At 40.4% G+C, this 27,869-nt stretch overlaps 1 protein-coding gene and 1 pseudogene across 2 annotated transcripts in view; one reads left to right on the forward strand and one right to left on the reverse strand.

The window, feature by feature from the left end:
* ARHGAP10 (Rho GTPase activating protein 10) overlaps positions 1–27,869 on the reverse strand; it is a 318,466-nt gene that overhangs the window by 91,289 nt on the left and 199,308 nt on the right. For both annotated transcript variants that reach the window (XM_059175791.1, XM_059175783.1), the window contains exons 16-18: positions 22,255–22,313; positions 10,227–10,332; positions 8,620–8,779 (exon numbers count right to left, since the gene is read on the reverse strand). In XM_059175791.1, coding sequence (XP_059031774.1) covers positions 8,620–8,779; positions 10,227–10,332; positions 22,255–22,313 — 325 coding nt within the window. The remainder of the gene's footprint in view (positions 1–8,619; positions 8,780–10,226; positions 10,333–22,254; positions 22,314–27,869) is intronic.
* LOC131832596 (large ribosomal subunit protein eL43-like) lies at positions 26,505–26,860 on the forward strand (annotated as a pseudogene).

Here is a 27,869-nt window from a genome sequence, read left to right on the forward strand (position 1 = left end):
CATGAGCTGAAACTGTCAACCCTTAATTTAGCCATTTTCCAGGTACCATGCATTAGTGAAAACATTTAGTTAGGTAGGACAGCTACCTAGTGTTTGCCATGCTAAAGAGGCAAGAGCTAAAATACTGGCACATGGTCAGCTCTCAGTTATCACTAACAGTTTTAATTAAAATTAAAATTAACAGTTTTAATTTCAGGGCAAGTCAGAGGAATTCAAATGAGACAACAAGGCTGCACTGTGAAAACCTGACGAGGACAAAGGTGCCTTCTTCAGTCTGCCCCAAGTCAGGTTCCTTCTGCTTCCCACTCAGGGAGAAGTCTGAATATCAGCACATCTCAATGGAAAACAGCTGCCTTTCGTTATTTAAGGACAAGGCCTTTCAGTGTGGGCTCATTCTTTCCATGGCCAAACTGAGCCATCAGTATTTTAATAAAGGGTTTCCTTCATGGCTGGCCCGGGTAAGGAACAGAAACAACGAAGTGTCACTGATTAAATAAAGCGTGAATCTGAAATGAGCGACATCTTTATCCGCTCCCCTCCTGGCTTCTGAGCAAAAACATGGAAAATAAGTCAACATCAAAAGACAAGAAAGGCTGGGCCTGAAGACATGTTCCAGACCCTGACCTCACCTGGATATATGGCAGCTCTTGGTTTTCCCATGGTTCTAGGTTCTTAACCTGAAATTCCTAGAACTGCGCCTACATTTCTTCGGTGTATCTATAATAATAATACCATTTCCTGGGAACAGAACCCAAAGCCTTCATTAAATTTTCAAACTAGGTCCTAATGTAATAAAACTTCAAAACCACTGCTCTAGACGGAGGAAGGGTATGGCACATGCAGGAGCAGACGTTAAAATGCTACATGACTGAGTGGCAGACTGAGGCCCACGCTGCCAGGAGATGTGTAAGAATGCAGCAGCGGAGGGAATGGCTTTATCAGGTTGGAGACCAACAACTGGGAACACAATGACTTAGAAGAAAAAGAAATTATGTTAGAGTTGAGAGAAAAGTCACTTCTGGTTTAAATACTGGTCTGAGAAAATTGAAGAAGAAAGTTAAAGAAGTTCTAGTTAAGATCATGGGAAGAGAGCAACAGGTTCATATTTGGACAACCTCAAAATGCCAGGTTCCACCTAAAACTCTGTTGACTGGACCCACTTGATCTGTTTCCAAAAAGACTGGACCTGAGTTAACAGCCAGCCCCAAGGACATGCCTAAGCTACCTGATAGCACTGAAATATAAACAGAGTTAAATCAAAGTTGACAAATAAATCATGCATCTGTAAATTTATCAAATTGCAGGTATAGCGCTTGTGAATTGTCTCACACTGTCCAAAGATCATTTAGCTGCAACCAAAACAGTACTAAACTGACAGAAGTAAAAGGGGATTTGTTAAAAGGAATCAGCAGGAAGTAGGAGGAGCTGGAACTCAAAACTGTTCTGAGGCCATCAGGAGTCAACTAACAACCTTTCAAATTTTCTCTTATCAAACCACCCTAGTACCCTGGGAAAAACGCTACCTGCCCCCTCCAGAGCCACACGACAGCACCAAGAAGGGACTTCCTATACAGCAGAGCTAAATGAAGACGGCAGAACTGGGAAGACAATGTCGTCATTATTTTCTGACTTGTCTTTGAGGAAGGAGAAAGGCAGACAGAAAGTTGTCTGTGGTTTTAAAGCTCCTTTTTAAACACTCCAGAGAATGCAAGGCCCTGTTGAGGGGGGAGAAAATCTAACAGTAAAGTAAGTCTCCGCGGCTACGCCAAAGATGCCAACATTCAAGAAACCTGGAAGAAGGAAAAAGCCACCCTTCTGCAATTTTCTACTATTCTTGCCGTGGGGTTTTGACTTCTACACTAAATCGTCACTACTCAGGCAAACATAAAGCTTTTGGAAACTTCGGAGTTTTACCATTGTTGCTGTTGTTTCAGATATTTATTTTTCTCTCACATGAAAACTGGTGCTGCCTAGCAACCCAGTGCCAGCAAAGCTAAATCAAGAAGCATTTTAGGCTGAATTCAAAAAAAAAAAAAAAAAGAGAGAGAGAGAGAGAAAGAGAGATTTCTTATTCCCACTGAATGACAGGCACACTCTAAGACTTAAGGGTTCCTTGCGTCTCCAGGAAAACAGTTTGCATACCTCCTCAGGCCTCCTTTACAGTCAAGAATGACAGAGATCAGCCCACAGAAGAGGGTTAGGATGTGCGTGGTCTCTGCTGCCACAGGAACGGAAGAGCAGGCTGCCCCAGATGGAACCCAATCCACTTGTGGCTGCTGCCGGACTGCAGGCTGGGACCGATGAGGGAATCCGTGCCACCGCAGAGCCTGGGGGCAGGGACACATTCTTCTAGATCTTGGCAAAGACAGGGGTGTAGGTCTGAAACTGGAACCCAAGGTCAACAGAGGAATGCCACGTACCATTTGATACTCATCACGTGTGCATGTAATTTAATAGTCTGATTGTGTTGCACACCTGAAAAGAAACGTATATTATGCCCTTCTCATCTCTACTTTTCTGTGCTGGAGGGACACCACCTCTTCAAGGAATTTGCAACACATGTTACAGAGATGGTTACTAAAGAAACCTCAGAACAGGAATGGAACATCAGCCTTTTCCACAACGCGTGAGCATCACAAATCACCTCCATTTTCTCACCAGGAAAAATGAGGCACAGCGTGCCAGCACACCCATTTCAAAGACAACACTGTTTATTTCGACGAAGTTTTCAGAATCTTTACCGAGGAAAAGTTTTATGTAAATAAAAATGTGATTATCTCTTGGCACCCCGGGGTCCGCAGAAACTACAGTATGTAAAGGCTAATGCTCAGAAACAACTTCATGCCCTACTGACCACCAGAGAATCCGGGAACATCAAGGTGAACCGCAGCACCACACAAAGCTGAAGGCAACCAGAGCACCACATCTGGACAATCCCACTGAAAATCCAATTATAATCCTTAACAAGGTAAATATACAGGCATACCTCAAAGATATTGCAGGTTTGGTTCCAAACCACCACAACAAAGCAAGTATTGTAATAAAGCGAGTCCAGTGAATTTTCTGGTTTCCCAAGGCATAGAAGAGCTATGTTTACCCTGTGGTATAGGCTATCAAGAGTATAGCTGCATGATGTCTAAAAAATAATGGACATACATTAAAAAATACTTTATTGCTAAAAAATGTTAGCCACTACCTGAGCTATCGGCAAGCTGTAATCACTGACCACAGACCACCATCACTAACAGAGTCACGAAAAAGCCAAAAATATTGCAAAGCCCGACACATGAGATGTGACAGAGACACAAAGCAAAATGGCACCGACAGACTTGCTCCACGCGTGGTTGCCACAAACCTCTGCTTCGTAAAGAACACAGTATCTATGAAGGGCAATCGAGCGAAGGACAATAAAACAAGGCATGCCTACAATCTGGATTGAAATTATATATATCATGTAAAGTGATTTGATTGAGAATAACATTATATATCTTACTTTATATGAACTGCCAATTTAAATCCTATCACAAAATATGACAGCTAATAAAAGAAAACCACACTGGTATTAATGATTTCTTTGGTGATTCCCAAAGGTCTTCATAATCTTCAAGGGCCCTCAGGGACTTGGGAAGAGACCAGAAGAGAGTTACATTATAAACACAAATTTCTTTTATGACACTACAAAGATATAAAACAGCAGAACGGGCTCCGTTTCGACAAACTCGATGAACTCCCAGGAGGGTTCTTTCCATCCCTAAGTTCTTCTGAAGAACCCCCAACCCCAGAAATTAGCTAACAGAAAACTAGAACTGAGATTGATTGGCAAACTGAGTACACATCAGGAGCTGCCAGTCCTACCCTACTCTTTCCCTTCCCTGTCTGGTCTGCTTTTTCCTCTGTTACATTCTGTCGTGCGGGAAAAATACAACGTAAATCCGTACCTGTGATCACCTATTCCCAAACACTCATTCACTGACGTCAACGTCAGCTCTTGCTCTCAACAGACATTTTACTCTTGGAGTAAATACTTGAGCTCTCCCGTAGTGACAGCTCCAGCATCACTGACAAGGCCCCCTGACAACCCTAACTCTGAAACTCGCCTGGATTTCTTCTGGCTCCTGGGTTCTCGCTAAGAGAAAAATCTTGGTGTTTCTCAAGGATATTGCTCTTAACCTTCTCCTAGGGAGGTAAAGCAAAGATTTGGGGGTCAAACAACCCTGAGTTCAAACCCAAGCCTTGCCACTCACCGGCGAGGTGCCCATAAACAAGCTAATCTCTCGCCCTTCAGTCTTCTCCCGCGATGTGAAGGGACAATATATGTCATAAGAATTCTGCACATATAAAGGAATATTATTACATATGCATGCAATAGGACCTTTATATATTTTTTTACTTTATCTATCTGTTTTAAGTACCTAGCATATCTGATTTAAATAACTTTATCTGTTTTATGTACACACAAGTACACACTTAGGTTACAGGAGGTAAGTCCCCACCATGGAGTGAGACCAAGCCTAGAACGCAGTGAGCACGCTCTCCCATGCTCATCTCTTGTCTTTTATCGTACACTTCTTGCCACTAAATCCTCTCACAAATCTGAGCCCCACATCTCCAACTATTTGTTAGACATCCAGACAGCTAAAATTCAGCACATTAAACACTGAACTCTTGCCCCGAACCTATTTTTTTTTCCTTCTTTTTATTAAGGATCCCTATGTTCCTCCAGCTCTGGGTCCTCATTTGTGACCTACTGTCACTCCTAACACATTCTTCTGAGACAGCCCACCGATCCAGCCCCTGGACTGTGTCCACTGGGCCTCAGGACGTGAGGCCCGCTACCCTTGAACTCCCATTCTCACTACGAAGTCCTCAGCCATCTGACCTCTCACCCGGCTGGGATTCTCCCACTTCCTATTTGCTAACCAGCTACCACATTAAACTTCCTGAAGCAGTTTACCTAAAAACCATGAGAGGCCTTGATACCCATAAAACGAAATCCAAAAGTCCTAGGGTGTTATTCCCAACCTCCCTACACCTGGCCCGAATCTCTTTACAACTATCTCTCATGCCCCTCACCGCTATTCCCACAGAAGCTGCATTCCCAGAACACATGCCTACCCTCTGTACTTCTCTGATTACACGACTTCCCCATACTGAAATGTCCTCTTAAAACATCCCCACCACCTGTTCAAACTCCATTCCAAAACCTATTCAAACCACCTAGTCAGGAAACATTCCAGATTCCTCACAGTTGGACATAAGTTCTCCTCTAAAGTCTCTGCATCGCTCCAAGAGCGCTAGTCTCCATGGCATCCTGCAGTGACTGGTGGAGAGATCTTTCCCCTGCCGGACTCTTCCCCAAATCTCACATCACATCTGACTCCAAGCAGGGGCTCACCACAAACACACTGCACTGATCCATAAGAAGTATACTTTGTCAAGAACAAAACTTATGGGGCACCTGAGTGGCTCAGGTCATGATCCCAGGGTCCTGGGATTGAGCCCCACATTAGGCTCCCTGCTCAGTGGGGAGCCTGCTTCTCCCTCTCCCTGGGGTACCGCCCTCTCCCCCACCCCCATCCCCACCCCCACAAGCTCAGGCTGTCTTTCTCTCTCAAATAAGTAAAATCTTTAAGAAAAAATATTTACATAAAGCTCATAAATTATAAGGCGCAATCCCAACTGGAAAATCTGTGGGAACTTCACAGTACCCTTTTCCACCTGGGAAATGCAATTTTCTGGTGCGCACGGGAAGAAAGACCTTGATAATATTTTTGGCCCATAAACGCTTCTTTTAAAACAACATCTTAATGTATTGTGTGGGAATGAGGCCAAAACATGTGGATTAAGTTTCCTATAGAGTACATATGGGTTTTATGAAAACAGCAAAGAGGCTAGGATAAAGCATGATCTCTGAGGCAGATTAACTTGGGTCTTTTTCTAACTCTAAAATTAATCTAGAGCTTTCTTGCTTTAATTACATGCTGAAAATTTCTTCTTTGGCTTTGGTGACGTTCCTGGTCAGAGTCAATATTTTTGCACGATCCTAAGATGAAAAAATAAGTAGCTGAGGAAAAGAAAAGACCTTCCTTCTACTGCCACTTTCCCCTCTGTGCCCCTTCAGAGAACTTAGGACTCTTCGTTCCCTCTCTCATCGCCCTTGTCTGCCTCCCTATCTATGGAACACTTTCCTCCCCCAGGGGCCTCCTCCTTTGGACCTTCTATCCACCTTCCTCTCTCTCTCATTTTGTTCTCGAACACTTACTAAGAGGAATCCTATCCCTCCCTCACCACACTCAAGTCAAACACAAGATCTCTGGGTGGTAAACATGGATCAGTTGCCAAGGAAACCTCGGGCTCCTATGGGTCCATGTGTCCACGGGCAGTTTTCCTGCACAAACCACCCTCGTCAGCGGAAATATCCTTCCTCATAGCAGAGCCTAGACTCTGAAGTGATGTCCAGCTGAGCAAGAACAAAGAGCTGGGAGTAAAAGTGGACAAGGATGAAATAGGAGAGAAAAGAGGAGGAAATGGAGAAATTAAGTGCTCAGAAATATGAACCAATCCAAGCTAACAGCTCCCCATCCCAAGCAACCCTGTGCTTCCGAACCTAAACCCAGACACTGAGTGGAGAATCTGAAACTCGATCCCCCACATGCCCCCTTCCTGATAGGAAAGTCAGTGTGTCGACTCACGTTGGCCATGCATTCATAGCATTCTCTAGCACAGCCACAGAAAGGCAGAGGGGAAAAGGGAGAGCCCTCTCCTCGGCTCTACAGAGCTCAATCTCTGACAGCGGGTCCAGTTTCATTGCCATTGTTCTTGTAATTGGCTCGCCAGTGCCACTTGGAAATTCCTGTAAGATTTGTTAACAAGGTGAAAATAGCACTACCGAATTCCCAAGCAGAAAAATCATGAACTTATCTTCTCAGTTTCAAATAAGAAAATAGGAAGCTACAACATTCAATGGAGATCCTTTTATCTGAGAGCAAGACCCAGAGCCAGTATTTTCACAAATAAACTGTATAAAAGTTGCCTAATTGGGACTTAATCTAAGGACAGTTGTACCACTAAACACTATTTCAAAGCTTGTGGGTTAAATTATTTCTTTTTCTTACTAAATATGTATTTTTTTTTTTATTTATTTGAGAAAGAGAGAGAACAAGTGAGGGGAGAAGCAGAGAGAGAGAATCTCAAGCAGCCTCCATGCTGAGCACGGAGTCCAATGTGGGACTCGATCCCACAACACGGAGGTCATAACCTGAGCTTAAACCAAAGGCTGTACACTTAACCAATTGTGCCACCCAGGTGTTCTTAATTATTTCTTTTTCTAAAATGATTAGAAGCCATCTTAAAGCTATCTGGATAGCTCAGAACACCACCCGCTACCTAAAAACAAACAAACAAACAAACAAACAAAACAATCCAAAAAAAGACCCAAATTTTTACTTCCATAAACAAGCTACTTTTACTATGCTGGGGAAGAAAATCTCTGACCAGCTTTCACATTTAACTCTTCAGTGGGAACCAATATTCACACAAGATACAATTGCTCTAGCAAATAGTAAATGCAATGAGGTTCTTGCTATGCTTTGCTCATAGAGACTACACCTCTGTTTCTCTCTTTCCCACACCTCTGACCCCCTTAAAATTTCCCAAGTTCATTAGTTCATCCAATAAATATGAACTAAACACCTACTATGTACCAGGTAGTATTCTAAGTGTAAAAAACAATCTCTGCCTCAAAGATCTGGCAGGGAAAAACAGATGTCTGTGACAATAAATAAACTATATAACAGGTTAGACAGAGATAAGGGCTATGGGATACAAGTCCCAAAATGGGGCTCCACCTCCTAGACTGTGAGCTACTCTCCATCAGGGCTGCAATGTTCGGCTTCATAGCCTAGCACCTCGTACATGCTCAGCATATCAGCTGAAAACAAACTACAACAACCTTTAATAAACAAATGAGTAACCAAGCATTTTAACAATTTTCAAATTACCTATCTTAAAAGAATTGAGGAAAATTATTACCGAGGTCTGGATCTATGATGATAATAAGAAAAAACTACATAAAAGTTCTTCAAAGAATATATCCTACTTTGAAAACTCCTGCAGTTCCCTGATTATAGAGAAACAAGTAAGATGTGTCACTAAGATTTTTCATTTTAAACCAGAGATTCTTAACCTAGGGTTCCCAGATTCAGGGAGGCATGTGAATCCCCTGAAATTGTCAGCACAATTTGGGAGATAAGGGGGAGTTATATGTTGTGTTTAATGTGACACAGACTGCCAAAAATATTTTCCCTGAGTTAGAGAAATAGAATTTGAGAAATCCAAGGATAGGATTGAAGGCTGCAAAGAATCCAAACAGTCCAATATTATACTGCAGATTGTCATTTGCATCTGGGTGGAATGCTTCTTCCTTAAACCAGTGAGATATCAGAATTTATGGAAATCCACCAGAAGACAGAAGCTCAGTGGGAACTTCTCAGAACCAAACTCATCATCACAATAATAATAAAATCATTAATGGGGGGGGGCGCTCTTAAAGGCTAGTTTCAGATGGTGATAAAGCCAAAACCAGGAATTCCCTTAAGGAAAAACACAAATAGAGTTTACCTTTTCATGGTTTTCAATTAAGATCTCCACCACGATGTTCTGAAACTTCAAATCCATGATGGCGGCAACAGTTTCTTCCTGCGGCCTCATCAAAGTTGGTCCAAACACCACTCCTAGATTTGCCACAGTCATGAGGTTCTGCTTGGAGTGATTCGAAACACTGGTAGGGAAGGGGGGATGGGGTTGAAAGTCTGTTAACAGAGAGACAACAGCTGGGGAACGTACAATCTTCCACAGCTGTGTGTTTCCTTAAAAATCAAGACACTCAAATGTCCTTAATTTCTGCTTCTGAAATAACAAGATCTGATGTGACTCTAGGGGATGAGGCCCCTGCCTACCATCCTGCTATTCCTCTCTTCTCGATGCTTTGCTCTAACCACAATGGCTTTCTAAATAATTCCATGTTTATGCTAGGCTTGTGTCCCTCTGAAGACCTTCTGTTACCATTCCTTTTTTCTTAGAATATCCCCTTTTCCCCCAGACTATTATATCTTTGGCTTCCACTAATGACCAGATTATATGGCACCTTTGTAAGAATTAGCTTCACAAGCACAGAGAACTTGGTCAGAGCTCCTGCATTTACCCCTTTGGCCCAATACATTGTGCAGTGAGCAATCCAGACAACTGTTCTCAGAAGCACTGATGCTTAATTCAGGTCTCAATTCAAAGCCTAATCCTCAAGATACCTTCCATAATAACACTCTTTATAGTCCCACACCCAATATATATTCTCTATCTCCTCATTCTATTTTTTAAATCACTTATCACCTGAAATTATTTTGTCTTTTTATTTGTACTCTGTTTATGATCTTCTCCCTCTTATAAAGAAGGGACTCCATGAAAGTAGGGAATTTGTCTATCTTGTTCAATTATGTATCCACTAGCACCTAAAAAAGGCATTCAATAAATATGTGTTGACTAAATGAACAAATATGGTTTCACTAGTTGTAGGACACTTGGACTTGGCAGGTCATAATATCCTCTGGCCTTCAGTTTCTTTTTATGTAAAATAAAAACATAATGAAATAAACAGGATAATAAAAGAAAATTAAAAACATTCTAAAACAGCATTCCTCAGCTTCCTATTACCTCCAAATTTCTATAACTACAGTGATCTAAGAGTCATTTGTATATGAAGAAAGGGTTAATTTCTCCACTAAATGATCAGATTTTGCTCACTTTTTAAAGAGGGAATAAAAAGACTAAAATGGATCCTAAGAAATAACTACCTATTACTGGATTAAACTAATTTAAAGGCCATGCTCAAACTTAGGTAGGTGTGAAACCAGGCTAAATTCGCTAACAGACTTATAATCACATTTCCAGAATCTGTGTACAGGGAAGTGTATAAAATTCTCTTCTTTTACTTCCAATCAAACCCCAAGTTGCTGGCAGTGATGTTAAGCAAATAATTATACAACTTCACAAAAGCATCATATTTCAATGTTCTTGTCCAAAACATACACAGTGAGTCAACTGTCCAGCCTGCCTTTCCAGGCGTGGTCCCTGGTATTGTGTAGACAGCCCCACTTCCAACCGTCACGGTCCAAGAACCCCACATGGCACCCAGAGTGAAACAAAGAAAGTTAGAAGACAAAGGGGCTTACTTTGTTAAGTGTTTCACCAAAATATCCAACATTTCTTTATTCTTCTCTGGCAACTTGTGTACCAAGAAATGGATAGCATTAACACGAGATTCTGGGCTTCCACTTTCTTTAAAAAAAAAAAAGAAGAAGAAGAAGAAGAAAAGAATAGATTACACAGAATCAAATACATTCATAAAAACCAACCATGACAACAGCTCATCTGTTCAACAACTTTCAACAGAGAATGTAAACGTATTTCTATACCTTTCGCCAAAAAGGTGGGGGGAATCTATCTTTTGGCTTCTTCTTGGTCTTCTGTGCCTGCCCTAGGAGATCATTTCAGTGTGAATGCAATGAGTGCCTTTCCCTAGGGTGATATTTAAGAACATAGGGCTACTACAGCTTCTCCTTCTTGCATTCTGCACTTCAAATCGGCTCATCACTTGAAGGAGTCAAGTCACTGGGTCTCTGCCCCACCATGGAATGCAAATAAAACAGGGGCAAATAGGTTCTTCCCTCTTAGGGATGAGGGTTTATCCCCCCAAAAGATACACTGAGGTTATAACCCCCTAAGGTCTCACAACAAACTGCTTTGAAACCATACCTGGGATTTATTTCAATCAGGTATGGTAAGACACGCAGACAGGGAAGTGATGCAGTTGAAGGAACTATAATATAGTTATACCCCCTAGAAACAGGAGGCGTGGTAAGCCGGCGTCAGCCCAGAGGCAGAGGGAAGAAGGGGAAAATGTAGGCAAGAGGCTTTACTGTGTTTTCCATGTGAAGGAAGAGGTGAGGCAGAGTGAGCAGACTCAGGACGGGTTGGTCTGAATTACTGTAGCAGGTTTTAGGGCGTAGGGGCTGTGCCGAGACATCTGGTCCCTGTCCCTGAGGTGAACTAGGACAGGAGAATATGGACTTGAAGTGTAAGAGCCCAAAAGAGTCAGGAAGAGAAAATGGGCTCTGAACTGGTTGGCCTACGGAAAGCATGCTCAGTTTACTACCTCAAGGAATTGGTTAGCCCCAGAAAGGGCATTCTCCCTAGGATCAATAAGTCCCCAGATATCAAAACATCAGAATAAAATGACATGCTCAGCATAATGCCCTTATTTGGAAATAAGGTCATTGCAGAAGCCGTCAGTTGAGATCATACTGGAGCAGGGTGGTCCTTTAATCTAGTATGTTCGGTGCCCTTATAAGAAAACAAAGACACAAAGGGAAAATAAATTAAATCAAATTAAATTAAAATAAATAAAAATAAAACAAAAACAAACAAACAAAAAAAAAAAACAAAACAAAGGGAAGATGGCCATATGAAGATGGACACAGGGGAGACTATCATGTGACAATGCAGGCAGAGATTGGAATGATGTATGTATAAACCAAGAAATGCCAAGGATGGCTGGGAACCACCACAAGCCAGAAGAGTTAAGGAAAGAGCCTTCCCTGGAGCCATTAGAGGTCGGCCCCACCAACCTACACCTTGGCTAAAGACTTCCATTCTCTAGAATTGTAAGTGAGTGAGTGAGTGAGTGAGTGAGTGAATTTTACTTACTTATTGACTGACTGACTGACTGACTGAAGCTATTCAGCAATAAGAGGGAACTAACGCATTCACTTTCCCCTGAGATTTTGGAATGAATTATCCATGGCTCTTATTAGCAACACGCCCAAATTCCTTTTATTGTGTTCTTGACAGAAAATACCAAATCAATAAAATGCTTATTATTGAGACCTCCACTGGAATTTTCAGGGGTGTCAGAGATGCAGCTGATGAGAATTCAGTGAGTACAGACTGCTTGGAGGCTCACAGAGAGCTGGCAGTAGAAGCTGAGGGAGGGTTTCACATAAAGGACAGCATCTGAGTTGGGTCTTGAAGAGCAGGGAAGAATTTGAAGCAAGGCAGAAATGAGGAGTTAGGGACACACTCCAGATTCGACAAACGCTATAAGAAAATGCACAGCCTATTGAGAGAGAGCACCTTAAGCTTATGGAAAGTCCGAGGCAAAACTCTGGCTTGTAAAAGCTAATTTGAAGAATCTGTCTCTGCCGTGGGCTACTAAATCCGTCACTGTAAGTAAGATTACTGTAAGTAAGGGAAGAGATACGAACAGAGTCAAATTTGGGGAAATATACCTGACATGTTTGGAGGATGGATTCAAATGGAGAGAAAAGCAAATTAGGAGGGAAATGCTATTTGGCCAAGAAGTAATAATGAGGCGGGGTGGGGGGGGTGTAGCAGAATTACAAGTAAGGAAGTAGAGCCGGCAGGCAGGCTTCAGAATTGCTGCTTCCAATAGACAGCAAGAGCAAGATACCTGCTAACAGAAGGTTTGGGGCCTCAGTTCCTCATCTGCAAAATGAAGTTAACAGCACTATCTCCAAAGGCCATTATGAGACTCAGTGAGGTAACACCTGCAAAGGGTTGAGCGCCGGTGGCAGGTACAGCAGGCGCTCCATCACTGTTAGCCATTACCTCCATTACTCTTACTATGTGAGCGCTCCTATGGAATACGTCCACTTGACAGGATCTAGCTGCAGACCGGCCACGGATCAGAAGGAAGAAGGCAAAACCAGTGTTTCATGCCTGGGTTATGCAGCAGTATGGTCAGTCCCACTGACAGACAGGAGCAGAGAAGACAACGCTGGTTTGAAGGGGACAAGGACGGTGGGAGTGACAGAGGAAGGGAGGTGCAAGGGGCAGATATCTAGCAGGGATCTGGGAATGGCAGGAGGCATTAGAGATGAAGGTAGCAATATTCTCCAGAGGGGCATGGGGACCTCCAGCACATGGCCAACGGTGCCTGACTACTTCAGAAAGCCAACAGAACGTCCTGTGGGGGAAAGAGCACCACTGGGGTTCAGTGAAGATGCCAGCGGGGGGGCTAAACAACGCACAGGAGGAGGAAGAGGAGGGAGGGCCAGGAGGTTCAATGTCATGAGAAAGCCAAATGAGAAGAAACAGGCAAGGCCTGGGTAGCCAGTGGTATCAAGAGTTAACGAGGGACTGAGGAAGTGCAAGACGGGGAGGAGGGGGGCCTGCACACCCACCACTAAGCTGGCCAGCAGGGAGTCCTTCTCCAGTTATACAAGGAGGTTAAAGAGTGAGTGGCTAGAAGGGACAGAGAGAGTGGAATTTCAGATCATTGGCTCAAAAATCAAGAAATGGAAGGGAAGGGGGAAGAGAGGTAAAGCAGATCAAGAAAGGGGTATTTGGGGACGCCTGGGTGGCTCAGTTGGTTAAGCAGCTGCCTTCGGCTCAGGTCATGATCCCAGCGTCCTGGGATCAAGTCCCACATCGGGCTCCTTGCTCCGCAGGGAGCCTGCTTCTCCCTCTGACTCTGCCTGCCACTCTGTCTGCCTGTGCTCGCTCTCATTCTCTCTCTCTCTTGCAAATAAATAAATAAAATCTTAAAAAAAAAAGGGGGGTATTTGTTTTTACTGAAATATAACTGACATAAAATATTGTATTATATGTACAACATGATTCAATATTTGTATATATAGTTAGATGACCCCGATAATACATCTAATTAATATCCAATACCACACAGTTATACATTTTTTTCTTGTGATAAGAACTTTTAAGATTGGGATGTCTGGGGAGCTCAGTTGGTGAAGCGTCTACCAGGGTCCTGGGATGGAGTCCCGCATCGGGCTCCCTGCTCAGTGAGGAGTCTGCTTCTGCTTCTCCCTCTGTCCCTACCCCCCACCATGCTCTCTCTCTCTCTCTCAAGCTCTATCTCAAATAAATAAAATCTTAGGGGGTAAAAAAAAAAATTTTTTTAAGATTTACTCTCTTAGCAACTTTGAAATATACAACACAGTGTTACTGACTACAGTTACCATGCTGCACATTCCATCCTCACGACTTACTTATTTTATAACTGGAAGTTTGCATCTTTCAACTCCTTTCACCCATTTTGCCCACTCCCCAGCCCTGGGCAGCCACCAATCTATTCTCTGTATCTATCAACTTGCTTGTTGTTGTTTTTCTTTTCTAAGGCTCCACATATAAGTGAAATAATATAGTTTTTGTCTTTGTCAGATTTCAGGAATCTGTTTCTTCAAAATGTTGGTGGTTTTACTTTTTCCTTACTGTAAGAACTAAGTATCTGTTCTGTTAACATTTTAGAAGACATACATAAAACAACTCAGCAAAAGCAATCACTAATCATTTGAAATACATATAGTAGGGAAAGAACATGCCATCAGACTATGAAGAACTACTAATCGATCCAAAAAGAAAGAAACAATCCAAAAGAAAAATGGGCAAAAGACTGGAGCAGGAATTTCAGGAAAGAGGCTAGCCGTATGACCAATAAACATATGAAAAAGTGCTAAACCTCCTTATCAGGGAAATAAAATTAAAACCACAATGAGTTACTACTACTCACCCAGCAGAATGGCTTTAAATGAATGTAGTACTAAGTTCTGGCAAGGATATGAAGTAAATGGAACTCTATGTGGGAATAATTAAATGGCACAATCACTTTGGAGAACTCTTTGGCAGTACCTACTGAAATTGAACACACACATTCCAACCCACAACCCAAAAATTCTACTCAAAACCAAGAGAAATGCACATAAACGTTCACTAAAAGACACATTTTAGAATGTTCACAGCAGTAGCACTCTTGATAATCCCAGAAGTGAAACCATTCAAGTCTCATCAAAAGAACTGATAAATGCATTGTGGTGTGTTCGTACAAAGGAATCCTACACCACAAGAAATGAGAATGAACTGCTCATTCACTCAGCATGGAGGAATGTCACAAGATGACCAAAAAAGCTGAATGCAAAAGAGGGTATTCTGGATGATTCCAATTGGATACAATGCAAATGCAGTAACCCTAACCTCTGGACCTATGGTGTCAAAAGCCAGGGGAGTGGGGCACCTGGTGGCTCAGTTGGTTAGACGACTGCCTTCAGCTCAGGTCATGATCCAAGGGTCCTGGGATCAAGTCCCACCTCAAGCTCCTTGCTCAGCAGGGAGCCTGCTTCTCCTTCTACCTGCTGCTCTGCCTGCTTGTGCTCTCTCTCTCTGTGTCAAATAAATCAAAAAAAAAAAAAAAAAAAAAAAAAAAAAAAGGCCGGGGAGTGCTCTTATGTCACAGGGACTGTGCGGGTGTGAGAAAGGGTTTCTGGGACTCTGACAATACCGTATTTCTTGATCCAGGGCTGCTTACACAGCTATCTTAATATGTGAAAATTTATAAAGCTGTATACTTATTATTCATGTGCATTTCTATTATGTTTCAACAAAAAGTTCACTTGCATTAAGCTACCCATAATAAATCTCACCTAAGGGACGCCTGGGTGGCTCAGTAGGTTAAGCAGCTGCCTTCGGCTCAGGTCATGATCCCAGCGTCCTGGGATCGAGTCCCACATCGGGCTCCTTGCTCCGCAGGGAGCCTGCTTCTCCCTCTGACTCTGCCTTCCACTCTGTCTGCCTGTGCTCGCTCTCACTCTCTCTCTCTCACAAATAAATAAATAAAATCTTAAAAAAAAAAAAATAAATCTCACCTAACTGAGGCTGGCACATTTTAGGTTTAATCCTTTCAGAATTTGGGTTTTTCAAAATGAAATGTGTGAACCGGCTATTTCATTTAAGGTACCATGGACGTCTCTCCGTGTCATTTTAAAAGGAGCCCCACACCATCAATTCTATGATCATATGAGTTCCTTCCAGTGATTGTGCAGTTAAGTCTGTTCAAGTTTACACTTCCAATAGTAATGGTTTACAGTGAGGAATGAGATTTCACAACATAGGACACAGTTGTTGCTAAAGACAAAGGAAGCAGAAAGGCTAAGAAATGAAAAGGCATCTGATAAAGCAGAGTAATCAAATCATATCACATAATGAAAACTCTCAGATACAGGGGCCCCTGGGTGGCTCAGTCCATTAAGTGTCTGCCTTCAGCTCAGGTCATGGTGCCATGGTCCTGGGATTGAGCCCCGCACTGGGCTCCCTGCTCAGTGGAGAGTCTACCTCTCCATCTCCCTCTACCTGCCACTCCTCTTGCTTGCACTTTCTCTCTCAAATAAGTAAAATCTTAAAAAAAAAAAAAAAAGAAAGACTCTTAGATATAAACTAAATTTGTCACAGTACAACTACCTAAAGAGTCAATAAGGAATATCACTCAGCCATAAAAACAGATGAGATCCTGCCATTTGCAACAACATAGATGGACCAAGAGGGGCGAAATTAGTCACCAGAAAAATACTATTTGATTTCATTTAAATGTGTAATCTAAAAAATAAATATATAAATAAATAAATGAACAAAAAAGGCAGAAACAGACTCATAAACACAGTACAAACAGGCGGTTGCAGGAGGGGGTTAGGTAGGGAGACGGGCAAATGGGTGAAGGGGAGTAGAAGGTACAGCATAGGGCATGTAGTCAATGATACCGTGAGATACGGGGACAGACAGCAGCTACACTTGTGATGAATACAGTGTAACAAACAGACTTGCCAAGTCACTCTATTGTATATTTGAAACTAATGTAACAAACACTGTGTATCAATACTTCATACACAATACTTAAAAAAAATAAAACTTATGTGATAAATTATACAAGTTTTTGTCTGGAGTTAAAACCAAGATAATACCTTACTAAATCAAAGCTAGAGGAAAATGAAAGAAACTTTTAAAAAATAACATTTTCAATTCACAGATTTAATTTAAAAAATAAAAATAAACTAGGAGAAAATTTAAAGTCAGGACTCTGAAAAATAATAAAAATTCCAAAGGAATAAAAAGATAACTCCTTATAATAAAAATTTCATGCATTCAAAAACTAAAAATTTTTAAAAACTTTGCACTAAAAAGCTACTTCTAACTGATGTTGTCTACCTTGTCATTAATAATCATTTCTCTCAAAAGAAAATATAATTTTAACATTTGGGGATTTATTACTTATTCAGAAACACAAGACAGAGAAATAATTTCCCACTCTCTAAGGTTAAGGTTCTTCATTTCTAAAAACAGTAGAAGCAGCTTTGAAAAACAGAATCAAAACCTTCCACTTCTTTCTTTGAGGGCCACTCTCACAGCCATCTTCATTTGAAATCACACACGCCTTTTTCTCAAGTCTGCTTTTTCCCCTCTTTCAAAAAGAAGGATATTTGGAAGTAAGGCACTTTTTAAAAAATGTTTATTTATTTTGAGGAGGGCAGGGAAGTGGGACAGAGGAAGAGAAAGAATCTACAACAGATTGCCCGCTGAGCACACAGCCCAATGCTGGGCTCGATCCTGGAACCCTGGAGAGCACGACCTGAGCCCAAATCAAATCTAGACTCAGATGCTTAACCAACTGAGCCACCCAGGTGCCCCAAAAGTAAGGCTTTTAAAGTTAAACTATTTTTTCTCCATTTTATTTTGACGTTAATCAGAAATCCCTACTAAGAAAAAAAAAAGAAAGAAAGAAATCCCTACTAAATGGGCATTTCCACATGGTTGTAACATAATAATAACTTTAAGGCACTCAAAAGAAGTTTTCTAAATGATAAATTATATAATTAGATAAATTATCTTTAGTGGCCTATGCTTTATGCATTTCATTTTAATTTGTATAAACTATATAATGAAAAGCATAACTTTTTAAAAATCTAGGACACTGAATTAATCATAACACCAGACCCTAACCTCAGCCAGGGAATTAGTTTACTGTAATATCAAAGCATTTTTAATTGTGAAAATAAAAATCAGCATCCACAACACTTAATGTCTATGATGCTGTGCCAACTAACAGAGACTGAAAAAGATATGATCATAGCTTACTGGAGCTTATCAAAGATACTTAGGCAGGTAAATATTAAGTTATTTTAATATTTAAATGTCATACGTCAATAGTACAGTAATTTTAGGAAAATAATAGCGGTAAACATCCATACACTACCCAAGGTGCTTCACTCAACAGACATCAAGTATTTGAGTTCTTCTGTGGGTGACCCTATCCACTGGGAAATGAATGTATCTGGCTAAAATAGCTCAATGTCATTAGGTATTCAATTCCTTTAATGTCCAGGTTTCCAAATCCTTCCCAATTAAGATCACATGATTCTCCTGCTTCCCACGCATGTTTGCCAACTAGAATAGAACATTCCACTTAGGCAAATACCACTGCCCTACATCCTCTAATAGTTACATTTTTCATCATAAATGACTTAAGAGCTTTGTGATTATGATTTTGCTTCCCAGGTAACTTGATTACTGAAAGAAAACATACAGAACATAACAAGACAAGTATTCTCGTTCAAGAGGAAGTAGTTTTGTATGATGCCATATTAGGCATCCAAGCTTTGGTGGTCATTCTCAAGCTAAGCTTAACATGAGTCCAACCCTGAATGGGTCTGATTTTTAACAATATGACATATCAAGAACTCTGAGTCTTATAGGCTAAGACACAGACCATGGACTAACATTCTCAGAGATAATAAACACCATAGAAAAACATCCACATAGATGCCTAATAGCCTTCCATAGATGGGCACAATCATTTGCATTCCTGCACAGACCAAGTAAACTATGTTTTCATTTTACAAATTTCTATACTAAGAGTTCATTATATCGTCTCACAAGATGGATGGTATGAAGTAATAAGAAATATATATTGGTCTCTGCTTCTGGTTCCTGACATAGAACTCCTAAAAGTCTTGTGAATAGGAGTGCTCAGAGAATCTTTTGTTCTAATATTTGGTCTTTGTTCCTAGTTCCTGACACAAAGCTCCAACAACCTCCACAATTTTGTAAGTGACAGAGGAGTGTCTCACGCCAATCTCCTAAATCCCTCGGAATTCCCTGGGTGATAAGATCATCTTTTATTCTAATGAGGTGACCTCTGGTGGGCTCCCAGATGGGGGAGGGTCACCAGAAAGACCAAGCCATAATTAGAAGTTCAGAATTTTCAGTCCCACCTCTCATTCTCCAGAAATGGAGTTTATAATCCATCATGTCTACGTAATGACAACCCCACAAAAACAGTAGAGTCTGGTGAACTTCAGACTGGATGAACGCATCTACATGGCCAGAGGGTGCCACACTCCAACTCCACAAGGACAGAAGCTTCTACACCCGGGACACTTCCGGATCTCATCTTATGTATCTCTTCATCTGGCTCTTCATCTGTATCCTCTATCATATCCTTTATTATATAATAAGATGGCAAATACAACTTTGTGTTTCCATGAGTTCTGAGACCCATTTATCGTACCTAAGGTGGGGGTTGTGAAACTCTGATTTCCAGCCAGTTAGCCAGAAGTCCTGCAGACAACCTGGGACTCACAACTGGTGTCTCAACTGTGGGCAGGCTTGTGGGACGGAGCCCTTGCCCTGTGGGACCCGATGCTAACTCCAGGTAGACAGAATCAGAACTGAATCTAATTGCAGACCACTCAGCTGGTTGCAGAATTGGTTGGCGTGGGGAAAAAAGCCCACACTGTGGGTGACCAGAGGTATCACCAGTGAAGTATTTTGTGTGTGAGTAAAGGAGAAACAAAGGAATGGTTTTCCATACAGAGAGACTCTAGCTCCTTTCAGCAATTTTAGTTAACTTTCTCCGCTCTCTTAATTTTCTCTTAAAAAAATAATTTCCCAATGTATTCAACACTGAACAGTCGGTATTTTTTAAGAATGAGGAACAAAAAATGTCTGTCTTGTGGTGACAAAAAAGAAATAAAGTTCATATTTGTATGAGTCACTCTAGAAATTAACCCACGGGTTCTCAACAGAAGCCTGCAGAGAAGAAACTGAGGAGAGAAAATAAAGGGACCCAAGAGAAACCTCCAGAACTTTCAGCAGGGAAGGCAAAAGAGATCATCTCAACAGCCCAGAATGGATGGAAACCACACTTGACTGAAAGGAATCAAAAATTCGTTTCCATGCTAGTGTGAGAGGCAATAACAAAGACTGGCGATGCTTGATAATTTTAGCAGTCAGCTCTGCTAACAGACACTTTCGCATAACAAGGTCATTTGTGCTGTTGTTAATGGAAAATGATAGCCCGACCACAGTCCCAATTTTTCCAACAATATTCAAAAGGGGAGACTAATTTTGGCCACCTGACTTCTATAACTGTTTTTATGTAATTCTTGCAAGTCCAGGTGAAGAAGATGAGAGAATTTGCTCCCACACTCTTTCCTAAGACAGGCACAGTGAGGACCCAGAGGGGGTACTCACAGAGACTCAAATAAAAAATTAAAGACCACGCTGGGAACACTGGATACACCGGTTTAACACGTGTACTTTTCTCATTAAAGAAGGTAACTACAGGTCCTGTTCCAACCGCAACTCCACTTGGGTACAAACACATGCCAGTAATTACAGTAGCTATAGTATTTCTCTGGAACAGGGACTGTTATTCAGATCATTGTGGAGACTCTTTTCCAGCATCCCCAGAAAGTCAGGAGACCAAACACAAGGCACCGGGCTAGTAAGCAAAACGACCACATCCCTCAAGGACGGCCTCGACGAAGTCTGTCAACTCCCTTCCTACCACCTCAGACTCCATCACCACTCGCAAGTTTCTGCCTCTTATGAAGCCTTTATCTGGTAAAAATCATGGACACTAGAATCTCAGACACACCAGCCTCCGTTGCAAGGCGTGATAATTATAATGACACTAACTTGTGGTTATTGAAAACCTTACTCCATAATCACTTTATCTTTCTCCCATTCTCAAAGGATTTTAGATGAAAACTGGCACTCTTCTGCTTTTTCCAGTCTCTAAGGCGAACAACATGAAGCGATTGTCCTCCAACTAGAGTTTAATTTCTCTTTTCCCTGCGTGCCAAAAATGCCACAGGGAAGGAATCAAAACAACTAAGCGTTTGCTTGAGTTTTTGCCAAGAAAACTTTCCCCCACTTCCTTGATCACACAAAGTCTCTTAAAAAAAAAAAAAAAAAAAAGTCTTCCACGTGAAAACAGAAGTGGGTAGACCCATATTTTTGCCTTTTCCAAAGGCTGATTTTATAAGCACAGTCTAATTGGGCCTACACATTGCTTCTCTCTATGACACGCTAGGAACCTTTACCCAGGCTGCCATAAAGACCTCACAAGAAGATAACGTTTAAAGCAATGTTCAGGCAGCAGTAACAGAGGACCCAAAGGGATTGCTCTAAATTTTTCAACAGATTAAACTATGGAATACATCCAAGGGGGAAGGAAAAAAAAAAAAAAAAGGGAAATGAAAATACAATCATAGCTACTGTCAGTGCACCTGTGAAAACCAATCCTGCAGGTTTTAGCCAGTGGAGCTAAGGTTTTGAATTTTAAATAAAGATCCCTGTAATCTGGCAAGTGACTTCACATGTCTCAACCTTCATCTCCTTAACTATTAAATACCTCACACCAATGAATTTCAGACGACTCTGATGATTAAACACCATGTGTCAACACAAAAACTGAGGTGTACGAACAAGAGAGAGAAAACAAGACAGCTTCAAATGAGTATGACTCACGAAAAATTTAATCACAAATTAAAATTCTACCAACTACAGGCCTTTTTTATTTAACATTTTATCACATATAATTCACTATCGGATACTGTGTGGGCTTCTGGCATTATCTCACATTACTCCTTCTGCCTGTAATTTCCATCTAAATATCTTGCTATGTGAAGCCATTTCCAACCTGCTAATCTCTCCAAATCTGCTAATCTTCCCCAACCTTCTGCAAGTTAAATACTTCTGTGTTCCCAAAGCATTTTGCTCATGTCATGATTCTAGATTTTATGGGTTAATGGGAGGTGTGTGCGCCCCAATACTTGCTGGAGAATGGACCCCTGGGGGCAGAAATCCCACATACCCAGTATCTACCAGTGATTAGCCATAGTAGACAATAAATAAATGTGAATGAATGAATGAATGAATGAATGAATGAATATATCAATAGTCCTGCTTTTTCACTCTCTAAAAGATGAAAGAGATCAAACATCTTCTAACGTGATTTCTATTTTTAATACAGATTACAAGAACATTAAGTGAGATTCTTCATGTGGAAACTTAGACACACTGTCAACCACTACACCTCTACATAATACTTACTGGCTGGAACGATGAAATCTCCATGTAACTCATAGGTCATAAGAGGCTCTGGAAGACTCCTGTATGAAAGGACAGCCCAGAATTACCAAACACATACAAAGAGGTCACTAATCTTTGTGTCCATTTTTTATAAAAGGTTATAAATGTCATGTGCATTTCTCAGTTAATGTGTAGAACTTTCCCTAAGAAATTTTTTACATATCAAATAGATACATAAATCAAATGGATTATTTATCATCTGTACCAGGCACTAACAAAGTTTAACAGCCACAAATCCTTATCAGATTTAATCACATAATATTTCATATTTAATCTTGGAAAATACCTTTACAAACAACTGAAATTATATATAAAACTTCTTTCCACAAACAACTTATTTAAAGTCAAACATTCTGTCCAACCAAATATAAGCATATAGTTTTGAAAATCATCTCTAGGATATTAACTGAAGATGATGCTATCAAGAAAACATTAAAAGCTTTCAGAGAAAGACAACTATCATATGATCTCCCTGATATGAGGAAGTGGAGATGCAACGTGGGGGATTTGGGGGGTAGGAGAAGAATAAATGAAACAGGATGGGATCTGGAGGGAGACAAACCATAAGTGACTCTTAATCTCACAAAACAAACTGAGGGTTGCTGGGAGGAGGGGGGTTGGGAGAGGGTGGTGGGGTTATGGACATTGGGGAGGGTATGTGCTACAGTGAGTGCTGTGAAGTGTATAAACCTGGCGATTCACAGACCTGTACCCCTGGGGCTAATAATACATTATATTTATTAAAAAATAAAAAAATATTTAAAAAAGAAAACATTAAAAACTTTAAACAAAGATCATATCCTCTCCTCTTACAAATCTCTATTACAGAAATATGATGTCCATTTTTGACCTATGTGTACAAAATAAAAGAGATATGAAATATGTAACAATGTGAAAAATGCCCATATAATTTTAACCTTCTACCAACCAGATAACACAAATGGTAGTGTATTTTGTCCTGTGGTCAACAGAACGCTGCAGTTCAATCTGTATACATATCTTAAATTATAAAAATCCAGATCTCTGAACTCTGTAAAAACACTTAAAGAACACTTAGACAAGTATCAATCTGCACAGTCTTCCTGGAGGGCAATCTGGCAAGATATTAAAAATCTTTAAGAGATTTAAATCATGTAACCCAGAAATCCCTCTCCAAATGCTTAAGAAAAAAGAAAAATCAAAGACATAGACACACAAAAATTTAAGACATATACAAAAGCCAAAAAAAAAAAAAAAAAAAAAAAAAAAAAAGCAGGGATAAAGGAGTTCATTTTGTATTACTAAGGAGGACAATTAATCAACAAGACAGGGGCGCCAGGGTGGCTCATTGAGTTAAAACCTCTGCCTTCGGCTCAGATCAAGGATCAAGCCCTGCATCAGGCTCTCTGCTCAGTGGGACGCCTGCTTCCCCCTCCCTCTGTCTCTGTCTGCCTCTCTGACTACTTGTGATCTCTGTCAAATTTAAAAAAAAAAAAAAAAAAAAAAATCAAGGCATAACAATCGTGTTAATGTGTCTAATAATAACAAGAGTTTCAAAATACATAAAGCAAATACTGATGGAACTTAAAGAAGAAACAGGCAAATCCACACCTATGGCTGGAGATTTAAATACTTCTCCTTTAAATAACTGATATAACAAGTAGACAAAGAAATCAGGATACAGAAGATTTGAATAAAACTATCAACCAATTTTACCTAACTGATATGTCTCTCATCTAAATTATACTCCATCCAAAAGGAGCAGAAAAGACATTCTTTCCCAGTATTCATGGAACATTTATCATGATAAACCATATTTCAGGCTGTCAAACAAATCTCAATCAATTTAAAAGGGTTTAATTTATACCAGCTATTTCACTGATTACAATAAAAATTGAATTAAAAATTAGTAACAGAAAGAGATCTGGGAAACCCCAAAGAAAGAGAAACTATAAAGTATTTTGAACAAAATGGAAATGAAAACACAACATATCAGAATTTAAGGGATACTATTAGTAAAGCAGTATTTAGGGGTAAATTTGTATCAATCAACACCTATATAAGGAGACAGGTCTTAAACCAATGACTTCACTTTCAACTTGAGGAGTCAGAAAAAAAAAAAAAAAAAGAGGAAATTAAACCCTGAATAAGCAAAGGCAAATAAAATCAACAAGATTCAAATTAAACAAGATAAATAAAAGGATAATACATCATGACCAAGTTGGGTTTATCATACAAATGTGGTACTGTCTTAATATTTAAACAAAATGAATGCAATTCGCCACAGTAGCAAACTGAAATAGAAAAACTGTATGCTCATCTCAATAGAGAGTTCAGGAGGAAAGAGACAGCTCTTCCTATAAATGGTATTAGAATAATTGGGCACTCATATTCAAAAGCAAACTTGGATCTGTATCTCATATCTTAAATAAAAATGAACTCAAAACAGATCATAGATCTAAGAGTATAACCTAAAACTATAAAACTTCTAGAAGAAAATATAAAAGAAAACCTTTGTGCCTTTGGATTAGGCAAAGACGTCTTGATACATCACCAAACAGACAATTCAAAAAAAGAAAAACTGATAAACTGGAACTTCATCAAAACTGATGCTCTTTGAAAGACACTATTGAGAGAAGGAAAAGACAAGTCACAGACTGAAGAAAACATTTGCAAAGCACACAGCTGAGGAAAAATTTGTATCCAAAATAAGGATAAAAATTACCAAAATATAATAAGGCAACAAGTTTCTTTAATTGCATGGAAGAATACAAACTTTTCACCCAAGAAGATGCAGAGATAGCATATACGCACATAGAAAAGTTTAAGATTTTCGGTCATTGTGGAAGTGAAAATTCACAGCACGAGAAACCACTGTACACCTTTAGAATGGCTAAAACGAGGGACGCCTGGGTGGCTCAGTTGGTTAAGCAGCTGCCTTCGGCTCAGGTCATGATCCCACCATCCTGGGATCGAGTCCCACATCGGGCTCCTTGCTCAGCAGGGAGCCTGCTTCTCCCTCTGCCTCTGCCTGCCATTCTGTCTGCCTGTGCTCGCTCTCTCTCCCTCTCTCTCTGATAAATAAATAAAAAATCTTAAAAAAAAAAAAAAAAAGAATGGCTAAAACGAAGAAAATGGACCATATCAAGAGTTGACAATGATGCAGAGGAAATGGAACTCCTGCACATTAAGGGTGAGAATGCAAAAAAAATATAACCATTTTGGGGAAAAAAAAAAAGTTTGTCAGTTTCCCAAAATGTTAAACATACAACCAATATAGAAGTAGACAGACATTTCACTCCTAGGCTTGACCCAAGAGAAATATAAGCCTTACTCAAAGATGTGTACAGAAAGGATTTTGGCAGCTTTATTTGTAATAGCCAGAAGCTACAAACAACCCAAAGATCCCTCAAGAGGTGGATGGATTTTTTTTGTTTTGTTTTTTTGTTTTTGTTTTTGTTTTTGTTGGTTTTTTTTTCAGAGCTTTATTTTTCCTCCCAGATTGGATGGATTTTGTAAAAAATCTGTGGCAGAGGGGCACCTGGGTGGCTCAGTGGGCTCAAGTCGACTCTTGATTTCAGCTCAGGTCATGATCTCAGGGTCCTGACAGGGAGCTCCATATCGGGCTCCATGCTCGGTGGGGAGTCCGCTTGAGTCTCTCCCCCGCTCTCCCTCTGCTCCTCTCCCCCACTCATGTGTCCTCTCTCTCTCTCTCTCTCCAATAAATAAATCTTAAAAAAAAAAAAAAAAAATCTGTGATGTATCCCTACAATGGAACACTGGTTAGCAACAAGAAGGAAATAAACTACTGGCACATGCTACAGCATAAATGAACCCTCTAATAATGCTAAATGAAAGAACCCAGATTTTTTTTTTAAAGAAGATATATTTTTATTCCATTTATATGAAATTTTAAGGAATGCAAATTAATGTACAGTGACAGAAAACAGGCCAGTTGTTGCCTAGGAATGAGGGAGGAAAAAGGGAAGGGTGGGAGCGAGGGATTCCTCAGGGGAAGGAGGCAACTTTGGGGGGTAGTGGTGAGGGTCACTGTCTTGATTACAGTGTCTGCTTAACAGGTGTGTGCATGTGTCAAACTCACCAGGATGTACACTATAAAATACATTGTTTACCCAGGTCAAATTCACTTCAGTAAAGCTGCTTAAAAAACAAATAAAACAGATGTAAAAATATATTTACACTCTCTGGGCTCAGACCTAGTTTAGGGCGACATGGCTAAACACACCAAGAAGGTCGGAATTGTGGGCAAATAGGGCACCCGTTATGGTGCCTCCCTCAGGAAGATGGTGAAGAAGATGGAGATAAGCCAGCATGCCAAGTACACTTGCTCCTTCTGCGGCAAAACCAAGATGAAAAGACAGCTGTGGGGATCTGGCATTGTGGCTCCTGCATGAAAACCGTCGCTGGTGGAGCCTGGACCTACAACACCACTTCTGCCATCACAGTAAAGTCTGCCATCAGAAGACTGAAGGAGTTGAAAGAGCAGTAGAAGTGCCACCGTTTGAAACATTGCTAGCCTATAATAAATGGGTTAATTTATGTAACAAAATTATTTTGACTTGTTAAATTTATTAATTAGATCTTTCCATTTACATTGCATTAATTTTGCATTCCAGAGGACTTGGAAATTAAAAATCCTTCTAATTTTTGTTGGAAAAAAATATATATATATATTTATCTACAGGTCATATTCCTTACATACAACTTAGGATACCACTGCATATGCACATGCACGCACGCGCACACATACACACACACTGACAACAGGCACATCAATTAAAACTTAAAGCCCTAGTGAAGAAAAGCTCTTTCTTATTTCCTCTCTCCCTCCCCTTCATCTCCTACACTCTCATTTAAAGAAGAAAAATAAAATCAATTAAACCATAGCCTAAATAAAAAGAAGTAAATCTTCAGGTTTTGTTTCAAAATATGTGAAAAATGGCAAGGAAGGAAAATGATGACTTGGCATAGAAGGCCAGCTAAATAGTCCTGAAAAGAAAATGGGGGGTGGGGGGGGAGAACACTTAGAAAAGCCAGAGGGAGAACTTCTTTTCCAATAAAAATGAATTTGCATCGAAATACCTTCTATGAGCTAGTTCTACCATTGTCATATGTCTGCTAGTCAATACAGCATAAATAGCAAGTATTAAATATTGTTGATGGTAGGGAGGCAGTAATAAACATGACAAATTCTCCATACAAAATGTATCAAACCGAATCACTGTATCTCTCAACTTGCCATCCAACAGGTTTAAAGCTACCTCCCTTTGCCACCCTTTGGGATCTGTCTATGAATATAAATCATAATATTTATCTAAGCTGGCACTTTCTTCCCGAAAAGTTCCACTCCAATTTCCAGGCTTTAAAAGTTTCTTCTAGGTCAAATCAGTTCACGAAAAACCTCACAAAACCGCTCATTTGTCCCCTCACAATGGGAAACCGTTGGGATGCGCACATTGCTGGATATCAAAATTACGGTCTGAACAGGCAGGTCATCCATCACGGAGCTGGGACCCAGCCCTCTAAAACACAGGAAACTAAGGAATTTCTGTCTCAGGTCAGTAGAAGAAATACGA

Source organism: Mustela lutreola, chromosome 1 (assembly GCF_030435805.1).
Source record: "Mustela lutreola isolate mMusLut2 chromosome 1, mMusLut2.pri, whole genome shotgun sequence".
NCBI classification, from domain to species: domain Eukaryota; kingdom Metazoa; phylum Chordata; class Mammalia; order Carnivora; family Mustelidae; genus Mustela; species Mustela lutreola.